This window comes from Balaenoptera physalus, assembly GCF_965194825.1.
Source record: "Balaenoptera physalus genome assembly, chromosome: 10".
In the NCBI taxonomy this organism is placed as follows: domain Eukaryota; kingdom Metazoa; phylum Chordata; class Mammalia; order Artiodactyla; family Balaenopteridae; genus Balaenoptera; species Balaenoptera physalus.
The window spans coordinates 58,562,737-58,581,723 of NC_138889.1; the positions used below are offsets into that span (position 1 = coordinate 58,562,737).

Consider the following 18,987-nt stretch of genomic DNA (forward strand, 5'->3'; position numbering starts at 1 on the left):
GGCCATCCACAGGGGTCTAGCCTCCAGGCTCCCCCGGAGTCGGCAGAGAAGCAGGCAGGAATCCAAGCACGTCCCGGAATAGACACCCGAGCTTCAAGTTAGAAAGGACCATCGCTCACACCACAGCCAAATCTCCCACTGAAGAATCGACTCCAACTGCTTCTGCTTGCCTGCCTCCAAAGTGGGGGCCTGCCCTCACGGCAGCCCTGGCCACTAGGGTTGGCTCTGACCCTCCATCTCTCAGTGCATCTCTTCCCAGGGCCCTGCAGCCCCCTAACGGTTCTGCTTCACGAGGGAAATGTCATGGGCACGTCCCTAACAAAAAACAGGGCTGACCTGGAGACACGGTGTTGGGGGCACTTCCTGAGGTGCCCTTAGCTGATGCCAGGCCTCAGAGGGGCTCACTGGGCCTGTGCAGTGTGAAGGGGGCTTGGGGGTTGGAACTGAATCTGCTGGCAATTGTGCCTCAGTTTCCCTCTTTGTTTGGCGAGTGGGTTGTGCACTGTGACCTCTGAGGCCAGTGTCCCGCCATCACACCACGCTGCCACCTCCAGCCCACTTCTGACCATCATCCATCACATCTCCCCTCCAAGGCTGCCCCCGATTCCTACCCCTCAACCCCACCAAAGATGCCACACCAGGATGCCACACCTGCCTTCTCCGACCAGTTAGCCAGGAAAAGCCTGACATCCCAGGAGGGGACACCTCAGGCCCCAGAGATGTTACTGTCTCCAGCTCCAGGGCTCTGGACCCCCTCTATCCAGCTTCCCCCAGGCAGACGGAAACCTGTTTACTACACTGTTCCCCACTTCACTGCATGAACCTCAAAGTCTCCCGGCTCAGGAGCCTCCCCTCCCCAAGGTCATCCTGATCAAGCCCCTGCTAAGGGCCACCAGGGAACCAGCTAGGCAATTCAGACTTATTCACAGGGCAGGTATAGGATACAACCATATGAATATAGCATGCTCTCTCTCAATACATATGTATATGTATATGTATAGACAGATACATCTCTATGCAAAGTTTTTTAGATTTCCCCCTTCACTTCTCCCCCGCTAAAGTCATTCCCAGAAGAGCAAGAGCTGGCCTGCACAGCCTCCAGCGTGCCAGCCGCTCCCCACTGCCCAAATCAGCCCTCACAGCAACCCTGCCCAATGTCTTAAGAGCCCTGAGGTGTTGTGGGCCCACACAAGGTGCCCGGATCAGCAGGCTGAGTGTTCACCTCCAGACACGGACACTGGGAAGGGGCGTCGTGGCCAGGAGGGCAGCAAATGCCTGTGTGCCAGACTCTCCAAGGAGGCTGCTTTGTCGTCTCCGGGCCCCTGTCTCCGGAGGAAGCCCAATGGCTGGTTCTTTAGAGTTGTCTCTCTCGGTCTGTGTCTGTCTCTGTCTTGGTCTCTCAGTCTCTCTCCCAACAATGGAGCAGAGAGAAGGCAATCTCCCGTGGCCTCTCCATCTTCCCACACCAGCCCCGAGCAGGTCTCCGTGGTCCACGGCAGAAGCAGCGGCAGCCAGGTCAGCTTCTAGACTACGGAGCCCTTGCATCTTCCTCCCGTAAGCAGGAGCGCCAGCACCAGGGAAAGGAGAGAAGGAAGGACGCAGGCTCAGGGGTCCTGGCCAAGCCAAGTACAGGCCAGCAGCTAGAAGAATGTCCCCAAACACACACACGGGGGAAAGGGGTATGGGCAGAGGTCAGGCAGCTGGGCGAAAGGAGAGGGTAGCAGCGGGCAGCTGCCATCAGAGCTGGCTAAAAACCACGGAGGCCTTGAGGTTGGCAGGCTCGACGCCCTCGCTGAAGGTGATGAGGAAGTACATGACCTTGCGGATCTTGGCCAGCTCGGACAGGCGCTCCCCGAACTCCAGGGCATCGGCCTCATTCCAATCCATGGCTTCCGAGTCCTCCTTGCGCCAGAAGATGGCAGCGGGGTCCAGCAGCTGCCGCGTCATGAGGTTGGTGAGGTCGGGCGTCCAGATCTGGGAGGTGCCCGTGATGGTGACCTTGCCCGGCTTGTCCAGCACGACGTCCCAGCGCTCAAACTGCAGCCTCTGCTGCCGGATGAAGTCGATGCGGTACACGGACTCGGCCGGCTGCAGCAGCTTCTCGCCATCCTGGCGCTTCCTCCCGCGCCGCTTCAGACTCTCCACGCGCAGCCGCATCTGCTTGGTCAGGTCCTCGTCCAGGACCAGGGGCATGTCGAGCTGGGTCGGCTTCAGCTCGTCCTCCGCCATGGCCCCCTTGCTGCTGCCGCCTCCACCGTCCAGGAGCCGAGTGGACTGGGGCCTCACGGCCAAGGCGAGAGGCCACCAAAGAGGGGCCCCGCCTCCCCTTTCGCCCCCCTCCTCGTCCCGCCCCTCTTTGCCACTGGCTCTTCCCAGCCCCACCCTGTCCTCAAAATGGGGTGTGCAGGAGGACGGGCGTCCCCGCACGCCTCCTTCTCTACTCCTCGCAGAAGCGGTGATGGAGGCACTGCAGGCAGGCAGGAGGGTGGCACGCTCCTCAGGGACCAGCTGCTGTGGTAACCACGCTGGCTACCACGGATGGGCTGAGAGCCGGCTTGCTGTGAAGAGGGAGCACTGCTTACAGGCAGTAAGAGGGCAGGAGGCGGGGGGCAAGCGCTCACTGGAGACACATCAGGAGAGGTTGAAGACCCCCCTGGCAGGAGTGTGGGAAATAAGGCCCAGAGGGGCCCACCGATTTGAGATTTGAAGTCACCTAAGCCAAACCTTGGCACTCTCCTTGACTCGGCCTCACCTGCACCCCTCCAGGCCCGATCAGCAAGGCCTGTGGATTAACCCTGGAAACACGCCTCCTCAGCCCCACTGCCAGGACCCCGGCCCAGCCACCATCATCTCTCACCTAGACCCATGTTCTCAAACTTCAGGGAGCATCAAAACCAGCTGCAGGACTTAAAACTCAGTCTGCTGGGCCCTACCCCAGAGTTTCTGATTTAATCGGTCTCAGATGAGGCCTGAGAACTTGCATTTCTAACAACCTCCCAGGAGATGCTGATGGTCCAAGAGCTGTGTTTTGAGAATCACTGACCTGGATGATTCTTGCCTGCTGGCCCCGCCTCAACCCTGCACCACATGGCAACCACATGCCCAGGAAGCTCTTCTACTAAAATCCCACCACTTATTACCCCTGTATCGAGCCTCAGTTTCCCCCAGGAGACTTGAGGCCGTGGAAGAATCTGACAAACGTCTGTATCCCCAGTGCCTGAGGGGGAACCAGGAGCTCAGCTATTATACGTGGGCAAATGGAAGAAGTGTGAGTGTAACTGGGGGTGGGGGTGAGGGAGAGGGGAAGCTGCCATGACACTGCCACACACAGAAAAGAGGACAGAAGCACAGGCCAAAGTGTAATAACTGAAAACAATCTGAAGGGTCTAGTGGACCACAAGCCCAGTCAATTGCTAGATGGAAGCTAAGTAAGTCAGTGGGGTCTTGGGCTACACTAACAGCAAGAGGGTCACCAAAGGGGACCACGCACCCGATCCCGTTAAGACAACACCTCAAGCCCTTGGGTCAGTTCTGGGGGCTGCTGGCAGCAATTCGCCGATGGTATTTGAGAAAACCATAGAGCAAATGTTAAACTGCTCGTCCCTCACAGAACCTTTTACTTTGCAGCTGGAGCAGCAGAGGAGAGGGAAACAACGTGTCTGAGGAGTGACTGTTCGGGGAGCTTCTCTCTCCTTCATAAGGAGGAGCTATTTCCTTCGCAGCACTAAATTTTGCTTTTTATTTGTACATTTGCTTAGTTTTTGTCTGTGATGTCTCCCCACCGAGAGGGCAGGGGCTGTGGCTGTCTGGTTCATCACTCTAGTCACCACCTAGAACAGGGCTGCCACACAGGAGGCCCTCAGAAATCCTGAATGAACGAATGACACTGACAAGAGAAGAGCTGATGTGATGGATCATGGGGCCTAAGGACAAGAACAAGAGGAAGATGGGCACGTGGGGAGAGAGTACACGGGCACTGACCGAAGTCAAAAGGTGGTTTAGAGACAACTGTGCGTCGGGCACAGGAAGGAGGGAGATGGCTGGACGGTGAGGGTGATGGAACAGCAGAAGCAAGCACTGGGCCAGGGTGACAAGGGCAGGGTGTCAGCCACACAGGCACAGTAACCCCTGGGACGCGGCAGTACTTGGGGTGGGAAAGGCTGGGAAATTGGAGGTGTTGAGTCCTTGGTGCCTGGGCGCCAGGGTAGCTGGTTGGCAGGGAATGGCAGTAAGGTGGGCAGCTGGTGGGGGCCGGGGGTGGGGAGTGGGGGAAAAATGGCATGAGCCTGCAAGGGTCTATATGGGGAGGGTGTGGTCTGGAGGCATCCCTGAAGGGAGAGAATGCCGCCACCTCTCCGGGCCTGCAGGACATGGTGGGAGGTGTCCAGCTTCTACCAATGAGGATTCAGAGGCCGCAGGACCCTGGGGGAGGGCCTGGTCTCGGCCTGGGCAGGGGGTTACCTACCGGCAGGAGGAGGCTGAAGGTGGAAGTTGTTACCAGGGCTGGGGCCTCACAGACAGGCAGGGTAGGAGGGAGGGAGCCTTGGGGACCAAGGACGGCCAGAGAGGAAGGAAAGGCAGGCAGGAGGCTGCGGGTGGGGCTGGCCCACTGCTTCCCACAAACCTCTGCTCGGCCACCAGATGCCTTGGGAGGCCCCACCAAAGGCTGGACGTAGGCGTGAACAGAGAAGAGAAAAGAAAGGTCCAGACTTGCATCCATGACTGAAAAAATGTGATCATAACAAATGAACAAGCCCCTGTTTAACCCCAAATGGAAAAAAGACTAGAAGGAAATGTAGAAAACCCTCAACACTGGCTGTTTCCAGGTACTTTTTAAAATCACCTGGCCCCAGTACCTAGAATGGTGCTGGGGCATAGCTGGTGCTCAATTATCGTGTGGCGAATGAACTGCTATATGCTAAAGGGCGGGGATTGCTCATATAACACGGGCAGAAGTGGGATGGGAAACGTTTTTAAGTGGAACTAAAAGATTGCCAGGCCCTGCCACCAGGTGCCTCCCCTAGGCCCTGGCCCAGGATGCCCACCCCCCAAAACTCACTCTCAGACACTCGGGCACCCCACTGGGTTTCTGCTCTCCCCCCACCGGGGGCATGGCTGCCTCCTCCTGGGCCCGGGTACCCCGTGACTCAGAGCAGGGCTCAGGCCTGCCCTCGCGCCTGGGGCCACGCCAGGCTCTAGGGGAGGTGAACTCACCTGGCTTGGGCCAGACCAGGCTAACAGCAAATGTTCCACCCCACTATTACATCCTGACTTCTGGTCCACAAAACCTGGTCACCTAAAGTCCACTGCCCTGCCCTCAGGGAGTGCACAGTCAAGTTGGGGAGACCATGATGCCCCCATCAGGAATCCCATAGGACGGGGAGGCCTGCGTCCTAGAAGTGTCCGGCAGAAGAGAGGAATAGGTGGGAGGCCAGAGGAGGGGCGGAGAGGGATTTAGATTGCTGCTAAATGCCATGGGCTTGCCCCGCACCCCTACCCCGTGGGCTCCTTTAATCCTCCCACCACCATGGGGACTGGAAAAGTCAGGTTTACACAGAGGCCAAGAGAAGAAACGTGACCTGACCAAGGTCACACGACTAGCGAGAAACCCAGCCAGAATTAAACCCAGGACCGGCTGGCTTCAAACCCCGTGCCTGTCGGCCCCAGGCCGTGTCAAGTACTAGAGGTAAAGGGGTGGCTTCCTGGAGAAGGGGGCGTGTGTGTCGGGGGTGTGACATGCCTGCATCTAAGGCTCAGCATCCCCAGAGTGTGAGGTGGGTGGAGGGAGCAGGGGTGCAGCTCAGGCTGAGCGCTCCCCGTTCCATGGAGAAAACAGGGTGGGGCAGGGGAGGCCCTGCAGGGCAACAGGCCCAGCAAGTGAGGGGTGACAACAAACAGGGCCCAGTCAGCAGGGACAGGAGGGGAGGTAAGGCACAGTAATGAGCTCCCCGGGGCCTCGTGCCTCCCGCCGGGACCCAGGGTCTGTCACTACAGCAGCACCAGAAGGCAGAGTGCAATTAGCCCAGAGCAGCCTGCCTCGCCCAACCTCCCAGATACCTAAGCTCCTGGAGATCTGCCCCTGAAGCCTCCAGACAAGCCAGGCTGGGTGCCCTAACACCCTGCAGGGGGAACCTTGGGCCCAGAGACGAACACAGGCCTGCCCATGGTCACACAGCATCAACGACAAGCCTCTTGGCTGCGGGTCCGGGGCCCCTTCTTCCACTTGCTAGGTGGAGAGCTGTCCCAGGGGTCGGGCCCAGGGCAGGGCACACAGTAAGCTGAGGCTCATCTCTACAAATGACTAGCCAGCCCGTTCCCCAGGAGGGGACACAGAGGGCCAGGCCCCGGCCCCACTGCAGGCCCCAGGAGGCCTGGGGCTGCTGGCCAGTCGCTGGGGAGGAACTCTGTTCTCAAAACTTTCTTGAGCCCTCTCTGTGCCGGGCTCCTGCTGGGCTCAGCAGGAAAATATAGACCAGCTTTGTCTGTGAGCTCGAGAGGGGCGATCACAGATAAACAGGCAATTACAGGGCAGGGTAGGAGGTATAGGGCCAGCCCCACAGGGTTCCCATGTGCCACCTCCAGCCCCAGACGGAGCCGTGACCGGGGCACCTTGCTCTGGGCTCAGAGAAGGGGGTTGGAGCCTGGAGGCAGGAGGGTGAGGACAGCTGTACACCCAAAGAACAGCGCCAGACCCCGAGCCTCTGTGGGCCATGAGGCTCTCCAAGGCCCTCCCAGCTTGGACGCCCCATGACCACCCACGTCTACGGATCTCAGCAGTGGCCTCTGCCGAGGGCCCTACAGCACAGAGCCTCCCGTATCCCCCAGGACCACTGGGGCCAGGCCGCAGGGATGCCCACTTGGGGGTGGCTTCGAGAGGTCACACCCCTGTTCAGAAGACATGACGACAGGACACCTACCACAGTCCCAGCCTCGGCGAAGGGCACAGCTCCCTCTGATGGCTGAGGGATGCCTCAGAGGACGAGAGCAAACTCATCTGCCCCTTGAGCCCTGCTTGCCCAGGAACACCCATTATGTTCCATGAATCTTAACGATCACAACACTGGTCACTGCAGCGCTGCACTGCACAAGGCCCTTTAAGCACAGTACCTTGTTCCATCCTCACAGCTCCCCGAGAGGGAGCTACTCTGATATCCCGACTTTCTGGATGAGTAACCTGAGGCTAATTACAAAGCTATGAAACGGCGAGGCTGGGACTCGCACCTGAGCCTATGAGACTCGGATGCCCGGTGCTCTTAAGCCCTGCCGCTAGTCCCTGCAGAAAGAGCAGAAAGGGCAGGGATGAGAAAGAGGCAATGACTTGTATTTGCTGGCGTGAGAACCCAGGATGCAGTCCCCATCAGTTACTCTTTAGAAACCACAACTCCAGCCTCCCTGCTTCCCCAAGGAGGGAGCTCTGAGTGTTGGACTTAAGGGCTGCACCGCCGAATGCTGCCACAAGAGGGCGAAGTGTCAGGACCGGAGCCCATTCTTTCCAACCTAAAACCCTGTGGTTCTGGTCCAGAGTATCAGCTGCTTGGAACCATGAATCATGAAACAGGATTGTCTGGATCACTCCAGCTGTTCAGAGTGAGAAGAGTGAGGCCCAGAGAAGGACAAGGGCTGGCCAAGTCGCACAGCAGATACTGGCAGGGGTCTCCTGAGCCTCAGTTAGTGGTGTCTCCACACTGCGCATGGTTTAGGCAGCCTCCACATTTCATAGGTGCATATTCTGCACAGTGGGCCCCCAACAGTCAAGAGCGGACGCATCAGAACTGGGAGCTACGCAGATTCCCAGCACGTGTCCCTGAGCTGGCAGGGGCAGGGAAGGCGATTCTGATGCTCTGTCAGTACTGGAGAGCCCTGGCATCACCCCGCCCCATCCCCACACAGGCTGTCATAACGTCTCACCTGCTCGCTCAGGCTGCACCTCCCCCATCTGATGGGGAGGGCGCCAGGCTGAGTTAAGTCTCCCCAGCACCCCTGCCTGACCCAGGCCTTACCTTTTGCCACAGTGACTCGCGGGAAGCGAGGGACGAGCAGGCCGCCACAAACCAGCAGTTGCCCACCTGGCCCTGGTGCAGGTCGTGGGAGCTGATGCCATCCACAAAGAGGCGGGGGTCCTCACAGATGTCCTGCGGAGAAGCCGAGAGGAGACCTCACTGTCTGCGTGGAGATTCGCCCGCCTCCCCTTGCCAACTGGGGCCCTGGGTCAGTTTCTCCAAATCCAGCTTCCCCCAGGGCTGCCCAGAAAGCCCTTCTCCCCTCCCCTGCCTGAAGAACTTTGCTCTTCTGCCAAAGTTTGGATGATGAGCAAATACTGTGGAAGGACTTCGACGGGCTGGACCCGGGCCACCACCGTCCTCCTGCCCTCTGTGGTCTTCCCTGACCAGCAAGGGCTCAGTGTCCATCATCCTCCAGCACCAGCAGCCCTGCGGGGCCCATCCCAGCCAGCTCTCAGGGGCCCACAGTCACAAAGTGGGGTGAGGTGCAGGGCAGAAACACATCAAACTTGCACATGACGAGTGCAAAGGACTGGGGAGAAGCGAGGAGACAACCATCCCGGAACCCATGTGGGCACATCCTCGGGTTGTCTCATCTGATCCTCACCCAACCCGAGCAGTGTGGCATTTTTATTCCATTTTATGGATGAGGAATGAAGGTTCAGAGAGAGGCAGTGATTTTCAAGGACACACAGCAAGCAAATGCCGAGCAGAGCTGAGCAGACACCCCCAGAGCTCCCCGAGTCCCCTCCCCAGTCCCCTCCTCAGTCCCCTCCTCCTCACCCATCAGCATCTTCACTCTACAGAGCTGAGAGCGAGTGACTGCTCTCCAAGGGGGGTGACAACACGGGGTGGGGGAGGTAAACACTGAGACATGCTTTCCTTCCTGCTGGCACTGTGATCTATCCTCACCATGGTCCTGAGAGGTGGGCATTGTGCTCATTTCACAGATGAAGAAACTGAGGCCCAGAGAGGTTGAACAACATACCCCAGCCACACAGCACGGGCCTGCCTCCACTTCAGCTGGTGCTCCTGAACCAGTTCAATCACAACAGAGCTACTGAGGTCCTACCGGAGGCAGCCAGCAGAGGGCAGCAGAGTTAGGAAGACAGAGTTCAAATTCCTGCTCCCTGGCTTCCCTGGTGGTGCAGTGGTTGGGAATCCGCCTGCCAATGCAGGGAACATGGGTTCAAGGCCCTGGTCCGGGAGGATCTCACGTGCCACGGAGCAACTGGGCCCGTGTGCCGCAACTACTGAGCCTGCACTCTAGAGCCCGCGAGCCACAAGTACTGAAGCCCGCCCGCCTGGAGTCCGTGCTCCGCAACAAGAGAGGCCACCGCAATAGGCCCGCTCACCTCAACGAAAGAAAGCCCATGCGTAGCAACAAAGACCCAACGCATCCAAAAATAAATTAATTAATTAAAAAAAAAATTCCTGCTCCCCATTTACCAGCTGTGCAACTTTGGGCCAGTGGCTCAACCTCTCTGAGCCTCCATTTCCTCCCCTGTGCAAAGGAAGTAGATTATTATGCTTGCAGGGCTGTGTAAGGACTCCACAGAACATGCAGGCAGAGCACTTGGAAGGGGAAAACGGGGCAAAGGGCCATCAGGTCTCACTAAGGTGTTCAGGACTCCTGCTACTACCTCTGCCTGGGAAAACCAGAGTTTGGGAGGGCCAGATTGAGGGCTGTAACTCCCCTGAGGGCACGAGCACTCCAGATGGGATTTCAGCATGACCCAGGGCCAAGCTGCAAGGGGCTCCCCCAGAGTACAGACTGTGGGATGCCACAGGTCTGAGTAACACTGCCCCAGGTCATGGAAACCCAGTGAGGCTGGTAACCCAGTGAGCTCTCAGGAAGCAGTGGCTTTGCCTCCCACCCAGCTGCCCTCCTTATCTTATCTCCCAGGCCCAGCTCAGAACTCTGAGCCAGAGGGAGCCATGACTTAGCATCTGCCTCCCTGGGGCCCGGAAGGGCAGGCAGGACAAGGGTGGAAGGGGGCTTCGTACCTGGAGGACCCCAGCCACATCCCCACCATGGGAAAAGAGACAGCTACTGCCTGGCATCAGAGGAAGTGACTTCCGAGGCACCCCTCCCCCTTGTGGGCCCTGCACAGAGACAGGACCACCCCTTACACAGAGGAGGATGCCGAGGTCCGGGATGGGGCAGTGACGCCTAGGGTCATGAGGCAAGTGGATGGATGAGACAGAGCCTAGCCCCAGAATAGAGCTCTCCTCCCCACTAAGTGGCACTGCCAGGGCAGCCTGTGGGCAGGTCCAGCCACCCCAGCCTGCCCCAGACACTTCTCTGGCCCCTGGGAGAGACTGAGCTCAGGGCTCAGCCAGGCTCGGCACTGCCCTGACTCCCTGTGATAGGACAGAGACCTGGGGCAAATCTGCCAGCCTGGGAGGGAGCGGAGAGGAGGAGGTGGTCTGGGTGTGTTCCCACTGCCAGGAGAGGCGCGGGTTTGCCAACTCAAGGTAGAGAAATGACTTGAGGTTGGCGGCACCTGGGGTTGGCCCTGGAGTCCAGCGGCCACCTTGGGACACCCTGAATGGAACAATCAGAAACTGCTTGCAATGACTGGGCACCTGCTGTGTGCCCAGCTGTGCAGAACAACCCTGTGAGACACGTACGGTTAGCATCCCCATTTTATAGATGAGGAAACCAAGGCACAGAGAGGTTAAGTCATTTGCACAGGGCCACAGAGGAAGAGGTGAACTGAGATTCCAATTCAGACAGCTCCAGAGCCTCCAGCTGGGCCAGGACTTATGAGTGACAAAGCTACCATCCCTTCTCCATCCCCTGCACCTGTCCTTAGCCCATCTTGGGGGACTTGCTATATGGCAATGAGACCAAGGGGTCAGGGGCAGCACAGACCTTCACCTTTGTTACCATAGGGCCCGGCTTCTCAAGACCAGTGTTTGTCCTTCCACCTTTCCTGGGCCATTGGCTAAGCACAGAGCGCAGAGCCAGTCAGAAAATTCCCAGCCCACAGGCAGAGCCCTTGAGGAGGAGAAGCCTGAGTGTAACCCTCCATGTGAGCACAGCTGTGACAGCAGGAACCCAGGGAGAGATCAGAGGAGGCTGCCTGGAGGTGGTGATGCCAGCAGAGCAGGCATGGAGAGGGCTGATGGGCAGGGAGGCTCCAGAGGGGAATGGAGACTCCAAATTCCCCCCTAAGATGGGATCCAGCCACAGCCTCAAGACCGATGCCACCTCTGACGCCATCCTTCCCGGGGGCCCCAGCCAGCTGTGCTCCCTCCCAACGCTGCCCTCCCTGAAGTTCACCTTTGGGTCTCCCCCACCAGCCTGAAAGCTCCAGGGCAGGGCCCAGGTCTGGCTCTGCCCACCTCCGGTGTCAGGAACAGGACTTGGCAGGTTCTGCTGCGGGCAGGAGCCCTGGGAGGAAGCGACAGCAGAGTGGCCTGCAGGACAGGGCTGGCCAGGCACCTGCTGGGAGCCCGGGGCCAGGCCACCCCCAGGGCTGGGGTGACCACTCCTCTGGTCAACGTACGTCTCTGTGGGGCACAGCCTCCTGCTCCTGTGGTCACCTCTCACCTCTCGGCCCCTTCCAGCCTGCCAGACCAGCTCCACCGGACATAGGTCACAGCCCATAACCATCTCCTCCCTGAACCAGAACTTCAGGTTTCCAGACCCGGTGCAGAAACAGGAAGGCAGCTAGTCAACGGATCCAGGGCGCCTTCAGCCCCTCCGCTCTCCCCCCTTCTCCTCATCCATCCACCTTCACCCCAGTCACCTCCCTTCCGGAAGCTAAAATCACAGCAGGAATCGATTAGAACGGGGAAACTGAGGCCCAGGAAGGAAGCAGGACCTCTGCCTGGGACCGAAAACAGGGCAGTGTTCTCAGGGGTTACACCTTGTGCCCCATCCCCTCTGCAACAGACTTGCCTCCCCAGCCCATGCTCCCCGCCCCATCCTCCCATCCTTCAAGGCCACCCGAGCATATGCCAGGGAGGGGATCATTCCTGGGCAGGGCAGAGGCCCAGGTGGCTGGACTTGAGGCAAACTGCCTGCTTCGCGGCATAAAGGGGCCTAATGCTCAGCACAGCCAAGGAACGGGGCCTTCTCCAGGTGCTGGTGTCAGCATGAGCCCCAGACATGGGGCCGGGGACCACCAGGCCACCTTGCGAGAATTCTGGGAGGTTCCAAAACTGACGTCTGTTTGTGGGATCCCTATTTGTTCCCTTCTTGGTTCCACCAAAGGACCTGCAGGCTTATCATCCCCAGAGATGGGGCAAGGCAGAATGCAGCAAGGGGGGACGTGGGGTGGAGCGGTACGCAGGGATGAGAAGCGCGTTACTAAGGCCCTGGGCCTGACAGAGGAGGAAGCCTCCCATCCACCCATCCCCTTGGGATTCCCCGAGTCACAGGCCTTCTCCTCCAGTCTCTTATCTCCCTGGCCAGGCGCCTAAGGGAGGCCAGCAGATGTTTACCGAATGGAAAAAAACAAAGAAACACTGGATCTGGGAGGAGGAGGGTGTGGGCCGAGGCAGGTGCCCTGGGTGGGACTGAAGTGGACCAGAGAGTCCAAGAGATGGGACTTCCGGGCAGGGCTGGCTCTGGGTCCCCAACACAAGGCTGGCAGGAGCAGGTGGTGAGAGCAGACAGTTTGTCATCTGCCCCCTGTGTGTCAAACAGCACAGATACCTCAAGTCACTTCAACCTCCAGAAACCAGGAGCAGCAAGAACTATTCTCCCCATTCACAGATGAGGTAACTGAGGCCCCGGGGAGGGGAAATGACTTGTTCAAGGTCACACCTCCTGCAAGGTAGGGCCAAGGCCATCTGGCTCAAAAGCCAGCCTCCTCATTCCATTTTGGGAGAAAGAAGAGGGAGGCTGGCAGGCAGGGAGGCTGGCTGAGGAGATGCCCCAAGAGCAGAGAGGCCACAACTAATGTCAAGAGAAGGAGCTGGGGGTGGGGTGGGAGTGAAGATGGGCTTCCCCTGGGCCTTCGAGAAAGTTGGTTTCTTGCTCTATTTGTAAACAGTCAGGTCACAGGACCCAGGAAATGGGGCTCCATAGAAACACAGCTGCCTCGGGCCACGCTCCACCTCACTGGCCAAGGGCCGAGCAGCTGGGAGTTAATGGTCACCCCACTGGGCCGGCTCCACCCCACCAGCCTGAGGCAAGTGAGCCTGACTTCCTGCTCCACCAACCCCACATCCCGCATCCTGTCGGTGGAGCAGGGCCTGCCCGCCATCCCACCCTGCCACCACCTACAGCCCCACTGACAAAGAGCCGTCCATCACACACACCCCAGTCCAAACCGTCTCACCCCGTCATCCCACACCACTCAGCAGTGCCTGGCCCTGGACTGCCTCCCAACCCAGAACTGCCCCCACCGCCGCCCCTGGGCCCCGCTCAGTAGTCTCCCTCTCAACGCCAACCACCACAAGCTGCCTGTCACTGGCCTCCACATCCAAGGCAGGGGCAGCTCCGCTCCTCCTCTTTATGTGTCTAGGAACGACTAGGCACCAAGCCCAGTGAGAAAGGCAGCGAAGGAGAGTGTGCCGTGGCAGGACTCCTGAACTGGCAGGCAAAGGGCCCAGAGAGGGCAGGTGACTCCAGCAGGGTCACACAGCAGGGGGATGCTGAGCCCAGCGGGCCTGGCATTTCCTCCTCTCACTGCAGCAAGCCCAACCGTCCCCAGCCATGCCTTGCCAGCCTCCTTCCAGAGCCACAGGATCTAAAATGTCTGAGTGATGGCCACAGGGCAGCAAAGGGTCAGGAGGGGAGCAGCGAGGGGGTGGAGTGAGAGGAGGGCAGACAGCTCAAGCACCCAAGGGCTCACAAAGGCCTATTGAGGCCGGCCTCCTTCTCCACCCACCAAACAAAGGAGAGGGAGGAAGGCATGGGGGTTGGGGGTGCACCAAGGGGCAGGAGTCTAAGGCCAGGCCGGGGAGGCGGCTGGGAGTTCGGAGAACCAAGGCAGCTCAGTTCATGGGGCTGAGGTCCCCAGGGGGCACCAAGGACCCCCTATCTGGGACCGGGGAGGTGGGTCAGGGCGGGCAGGAGCCCTGGGAAGAAGAGACAGCCCAGTGGCCTGCAGGACCAGTGCAGGCCACTCTGCTGTGCCCTGCTGGGCGATCGGGGCACGTGCTTGCCCCTCTTGGACTCAGTTTCCCTACGTCTCAAGTACCCCAGTACAAGAACATCGGATTTTGTGCACTGGAAGGGACTTGAGAGCCTGGCCTGTGAAAGGAACATGAAAACTGAATTTCACTTTCCCAAAATGTCCAGGGGGGCTGGAAGGCACTTTGTAAAGTGCAAATCTTCCCCCGTCACACGCTGCTGAGAGCCTGGCCTAAGATTCCCGCTGCCTCAGAGCACAGCTGCCCTGGCCCAGCCCTGCCGACCCCAGGGCCCCCGGGCTTCCTCTCCCCTTACTTCACCCCACACACCCCACGCTCCTGCCACGTCCCAAATAAGGCTGAGGTTTCAAGCTCGTGTCTTTCTCACACCCCACGCTCTCACCCCTCAACTCTGAGATGCCCCTCTGAGTACTGGAGGGGGAGTCTCCCCCGCCCCAGGCACCTCGGTCCAGCACCGTCTCCTGTACTGAAGTCCCTCCGGTGTGACCAACTCTCAGTGTCACCAGCACAGCCGCGGAGACTGGAGAGGGGGCCTGGGGCACTGGCCTTCAGCAGCCTCTCCATCACCCAGGCCCCCGGGGCACCCGCTCTCACACTCAGGAATCCGGGTTAAAGAGAATGAGATCATGCCATGAGGCCAGAAGCTTCTGTTCAACACATTCCAGCCTCAGCGACCAAGGCTGGGACAGAGGGAGCCGTCAGACAGATGCTCCGTAATTCACAGACCCAGCAATAACGGTGACAGCTGGCTTGTGGGTGCCAGGCTTGGTGCCAGACCTTCATGCATCATCTCCGTTAATGCTCACAACGACTCTATGCGGTACTATTATTTTTTACTATTACTATTATTACTGATTAACCATCGTAAGAAATACCTTCCATGTACAGCAAATGACTATTTCAAAATCACTGTGACAATAATCAGCAAAGTAAATTCCTTCCACTTGAATGTCACTCTACACTGCACTAAAAAAAAAGGCACATCCGCATCACCTCATTTGTATCCGAAAAACGACCCTGGGACGAGGGTGGCAGAACAGAGGGCCCCACTTTCCTCATAAGGAAGCTGAGGCCCAGAGAGGTCCTGGCTGGGCAGTGGTGGCCACGGACCTGGGGGCCGTTCTCCTGGCTCCCCATCCAGGTGAAATCCCACTGCAGGCGGGTCCAGCATCAGCGGCTCCACTTGCTCGGTTGCCTGGGGCCTCGGAGCGACCCCTCCCAGTCACCCACGGTCCCCCGCAGACTGGGTGGGTCTGGGCTTGCCCACCTCAGCGCCAGTTCGGACCAGACACTGACCTTGGGGCGCTTCCACCTAACGGCGGGCCCTGGGGTGCCCGTATAATACAGTGAGTCGTCGGTGGCGGGGAAGGTCGGGTCCTCAAAGAGCACCTTCCTGCGCAGACAGGCCCGTTTCAGGGCCGAGTAGTTCTGGTCCCCGTAGGGCTTCACACAGGAGAACATGGTGGCCGCTGACCCGGGAGGGGAGGCCGCGACAAGGCAGCAGAGGGCAGCTCCTGGGGCACCTGGGAGGACAGAAAATCAGAAGAGCATCACTTCCTGAGGACTGGAGGCCCCGAGGGATACGCTGAGTGAGGTGGTCCCCGAGTGCTCCCTCCCCACAGCCCTGGGAAGCGGGCGTCCTCATCCCCATTGTACAGGCCAGGAACTGAGGCTCAGAGAGGGGGAGAGACCTGCCCAAGGTCACACAGCCGGTATGCACAGAGCAGGGAGAGGAACCGACTAACTCCACAGCCTGAATTTCCTCATTTCTGATGCTTAGAGGTGATGCCAGGCCCGCGGGCCAACAGGGCACAACCACGATGGCACTCAGGGCCACCTGGCAGCACCCACGACCTCCCTTCCTTTGTTCCACCAGTCTCCCTAGAGCTCCCGGACAGAATCAGACCAGTGGTGACCCAGCAGCTCCCTGGCTGGTGTCACACCCACAGGAAAGCGGCAGCACTGTCTCCAAGTTTCCCTCTTCCGGACCCTCACGCCTTAGCCTAGAGCCGCAAGATCATCTCTGTCCTGTGTGGAAAACCCTTAGCCCTGGAGGCCCCTCCAGCCTTCAGTCACATCCATTCTCACCTCCTCCTTCCAGCACTCTGCCTTCTCCACCGCACTTCCGGAATAAATGCCTCCAGTTCTGTAGGGAGCGCTCTCCTTCATGCTGGTGACCTAACCTCCCCCAGGGACTCCCAGCCCCACCCTGTGACCTTCCAATCTCCAAAGCCAGACTCTCCCACACGGCCTCCCAGGCCTTGCAGCGTCTCACACTCCCGGACAGTCAGTCTCCTCTTCCCGGGCCTCCGGGGCATCTAGCGCTGGTCCAGACCCATCTCCCCCTCTGACCTCCCTTCCCCCTCAGAGGTCCCCTGGCTGATGACCCCCACATCCCTGTGTTCAGCCTGGACCCCTCTTCTAGGCTTCCAACTGGCCCATCTCCTGTGAGGGCCAAACTCCGCAGCAGAGTCTGGACTTGAATCCACACGCAGCCCCGGCACACGAAGGTGCTGTGTCTATCAGCATCCTCCCTTCAGCCCCCCGCGGTCCAGCACCCTGAACCTTGTAGCCATGTGCTGACCAAATGCAAGAGACCCAGACTGGACTGACTCAGGAAAGGGCTCTGGGAGGGGAGGGGAGGGGAGGGAGCCGCAGCCAGGTGCCCTGACAGAAGCCGGGACAGCCAGGCACCTGACTGACAGCCCCACCTATGGCCCTGTATCTCACACTCCATCTGGGCTGCTGGCTCCAGCTGGGAGCTCCACACCCCCGGGCCTACTTATCATTGGGCCTGCTCAGGGCAACACTGCGACCCCCACCCCCAAGACACAGGCCCCAACTTCCCAGCCTAGCTGAGGGAAACTGAGGCAAGGTAGGCCAGCTTCTAGGGCAAACATGAGTTTGTGAGCAAACTGATACGGGTGTCAGTCCCAGCTGTACCACTCACCTGCTGTGTGGCCCTGAACAAGTCACTCAACCTCTCTGATTCCCTATTTTCTCATCTCCACGATGGGAACAATGTTGCTTCAGTAACTGGAAGATGCCAGTAAAATTAACCAGAGGCTGCGGAGACTGCTTAGCAGGCCAGAGGGAAGAGGAAGAACAGAAGTAGAAAAGACCCTCTCATTCCCAAGAGAGAACCTCCGTGTCTCTGGCACCTGCCGTGTGCAAACCACCTGGCTAGAGGTTGGCGTTTAGGATTTGCTGGGTAGGCCTTTCATTGTTGCCATTTTTCAGAAAAGAGAACTGAGGCTCAGTGAGGGGAGGGAACTTGTCCAAGTTCCATGGCAGAGTCTGGACTTGAACACACATCCTCTGACTTTGGAGCCTCCATCTTGGCCTGGTGACCCCAAAGCGTGGGCAGGGCTCAACCCACACACACCCTGGCTGAGCCAGCCCCACAGGAAAGGAAAGATGAGGGGATTCAGTGGAGGGGAGAACCAGGAAAGGGAGGAGGTGAGAATGGAGGGGCGAGGGTGGAACACGGATGGACAGAAGGGAGAGCAGGGCTGATGGTCCCTGCCTGCTGAGGGTCTGAGGGCTGGCTTGTCCTCTGCTCTGGACCCACAGCCACTTCATCTTCTGCCAATACATCATACAGGGCCCACCTGTCCCACTGCTGTGTGACCTCAGGCCAACCCCCTGAACCTCTCTGGCCATCCCTCTACCCGGGAAAGCCAATAACCCTGCCCCTTCCCACCCACCCTCCCAGCGTCGGAGGCCTGAGGGAAAGAGAAGGGGGAGCCTGGAGAGGCCCCTGGGCTCTGGCACACAGCCACCAGGAGCGCCATGAGCACCACAGTTTCCTGAAAGGCCTGTTCAGGAAGCAATTTAAGCTGCAAGAATTAGATCAAAGAAGCTGAAAGCAGGAGCCCAGAAATCAGCTCTAGCAATTCCAGCGTTCAGAGCCCAGAACCCAAGGAGGAGGAGCGAGCTGGCCAAGGTCACAGAGCCAGGCCGGTGGAGAATGAGGGCTCTGGCCACCCTCCAGGCCACGCAGCGGCCAACGCTGCTGGGAAGGTTTGCTCCTAGGACAGAAGGGAGGAGCGAACAGAGAGGGGAAAGCTTGGCTCGGCCCAGGTCCAGAACAGGGACCAGGCCTGGCTGGCTGAGGGTCTGACCCAGTTCAGCCATCTCTCCAGCCTCACCCCTGCCCGCCAGGCTGACCCTGGCCTACTTACGCCAGGCTCTCTGGCCCTGGCCTTTGCACAGGCTGCACCTCATACCGACTGTCCTCCTGCAGCCTCGATCTGCCCCAAGCTCACCTCCCACGCCATCCACTGAGTCAACACGCCCAAGGGGTCAGAGTCACCAGCCTCTGAGCTTTGCTCTCTCCCTGTAGTTCCAGGCATAACCACTGACAGCTACAGATAAACCAGCAATCAGGAAAGCCAGCTTCTAAACCCTGGCCTCTTCTCCCTGGGTCTGAGCTTGGGGCTGGGGCACGTCCTGTCTTCAGGACACTGAAGTTTGAGCCAGGCACTAACAGGACAGCCTGAGCCTCCCAGCTGCCCCCCAGCCTGCCCTCTTCCCTCTGCCCCTGCCAATCTCCCTACCCCCCCCCATTCTCCACGCTGGGCCTAGGTTCCAGTGCTACGAGCTCCTTGCAGTCCACTCAGGGCCTCTGCCCACACTGTTCCATCCACACATGCACACCTGGAGAATTCTGGTCACCTTTCAAGACTCAGCCCAAGTACCTCCCACCTGTGTGACATTGTTCCTCCCCCTACCTCCACAGTCCTGGAACTCCTGTGACAGCACCCGTTACATTGTACCCCACCTGCATGTGACTTGTCTGTCTCCCCAGCCTACACCCCTCCAGGACAGAGCCCATGTCCAGCTCCTCTCTGTATCCCTAGTGTCGAACATT

General features: G+C 59.1%; 2 protein-coding genes across 5 annotated transcripts in view; both read right to left on the bottom strand.

Annotated features, from left to right (window-relative positions):
- Window positions 1–18,987, bottom strand: part of CAPN5 (calpain 5) — a 57,697-nt gene that overhangs the window by 22,626 nt on the left and 16,084 nt on the right. For all 4 annotated transcript variants that reach the window (XM_082410346.1, XM_082410345.1, XM_082410348.1 and 1 more), the window contains exons 2-3: window positions 15,411–15,637; window positions 8,001–8,132 (exon numbers count right to left, since the gene is read on the bottom strand). In XM_082410346.1, coding sequence (XP_082266472.1) covers window positions 8,001–8,132; window positions 15,411–15,575 — 297 coding nt within the window. In that variant the 5' untranslated portion in view covers window positions 15,576–15,637. The remainder of the gene's footprint in view (window positions 1–8,000; window positions 8,133–15,410; window positions 15,638–18,987) is intronic.
- OMP (olfactory marker protein) lies at window positions 957–2,352 on the bottom strand. The gene has a single exon (XM_082411218.1). The coding sequence runs from the start codon at window positions 2,227–2,229 to the stop codon at window positions 1,738–1,740; it is 492 nt and encodes a 163-aa protein (XP_082267344.1). The 5' UTR covers window positions 2,230–2,352; the 3' UTR covers window positions 957–1,737.

What these genes read in the sequence shown, in the direction of transcription:
- OMP (XM_082411218.1), bottom strand. Translation starts at nt 2,229, where the DNA reads ATGGCGGAGGACGAGCTGAAGCCGACCCAGCTCGACATGCCCCTGGTC.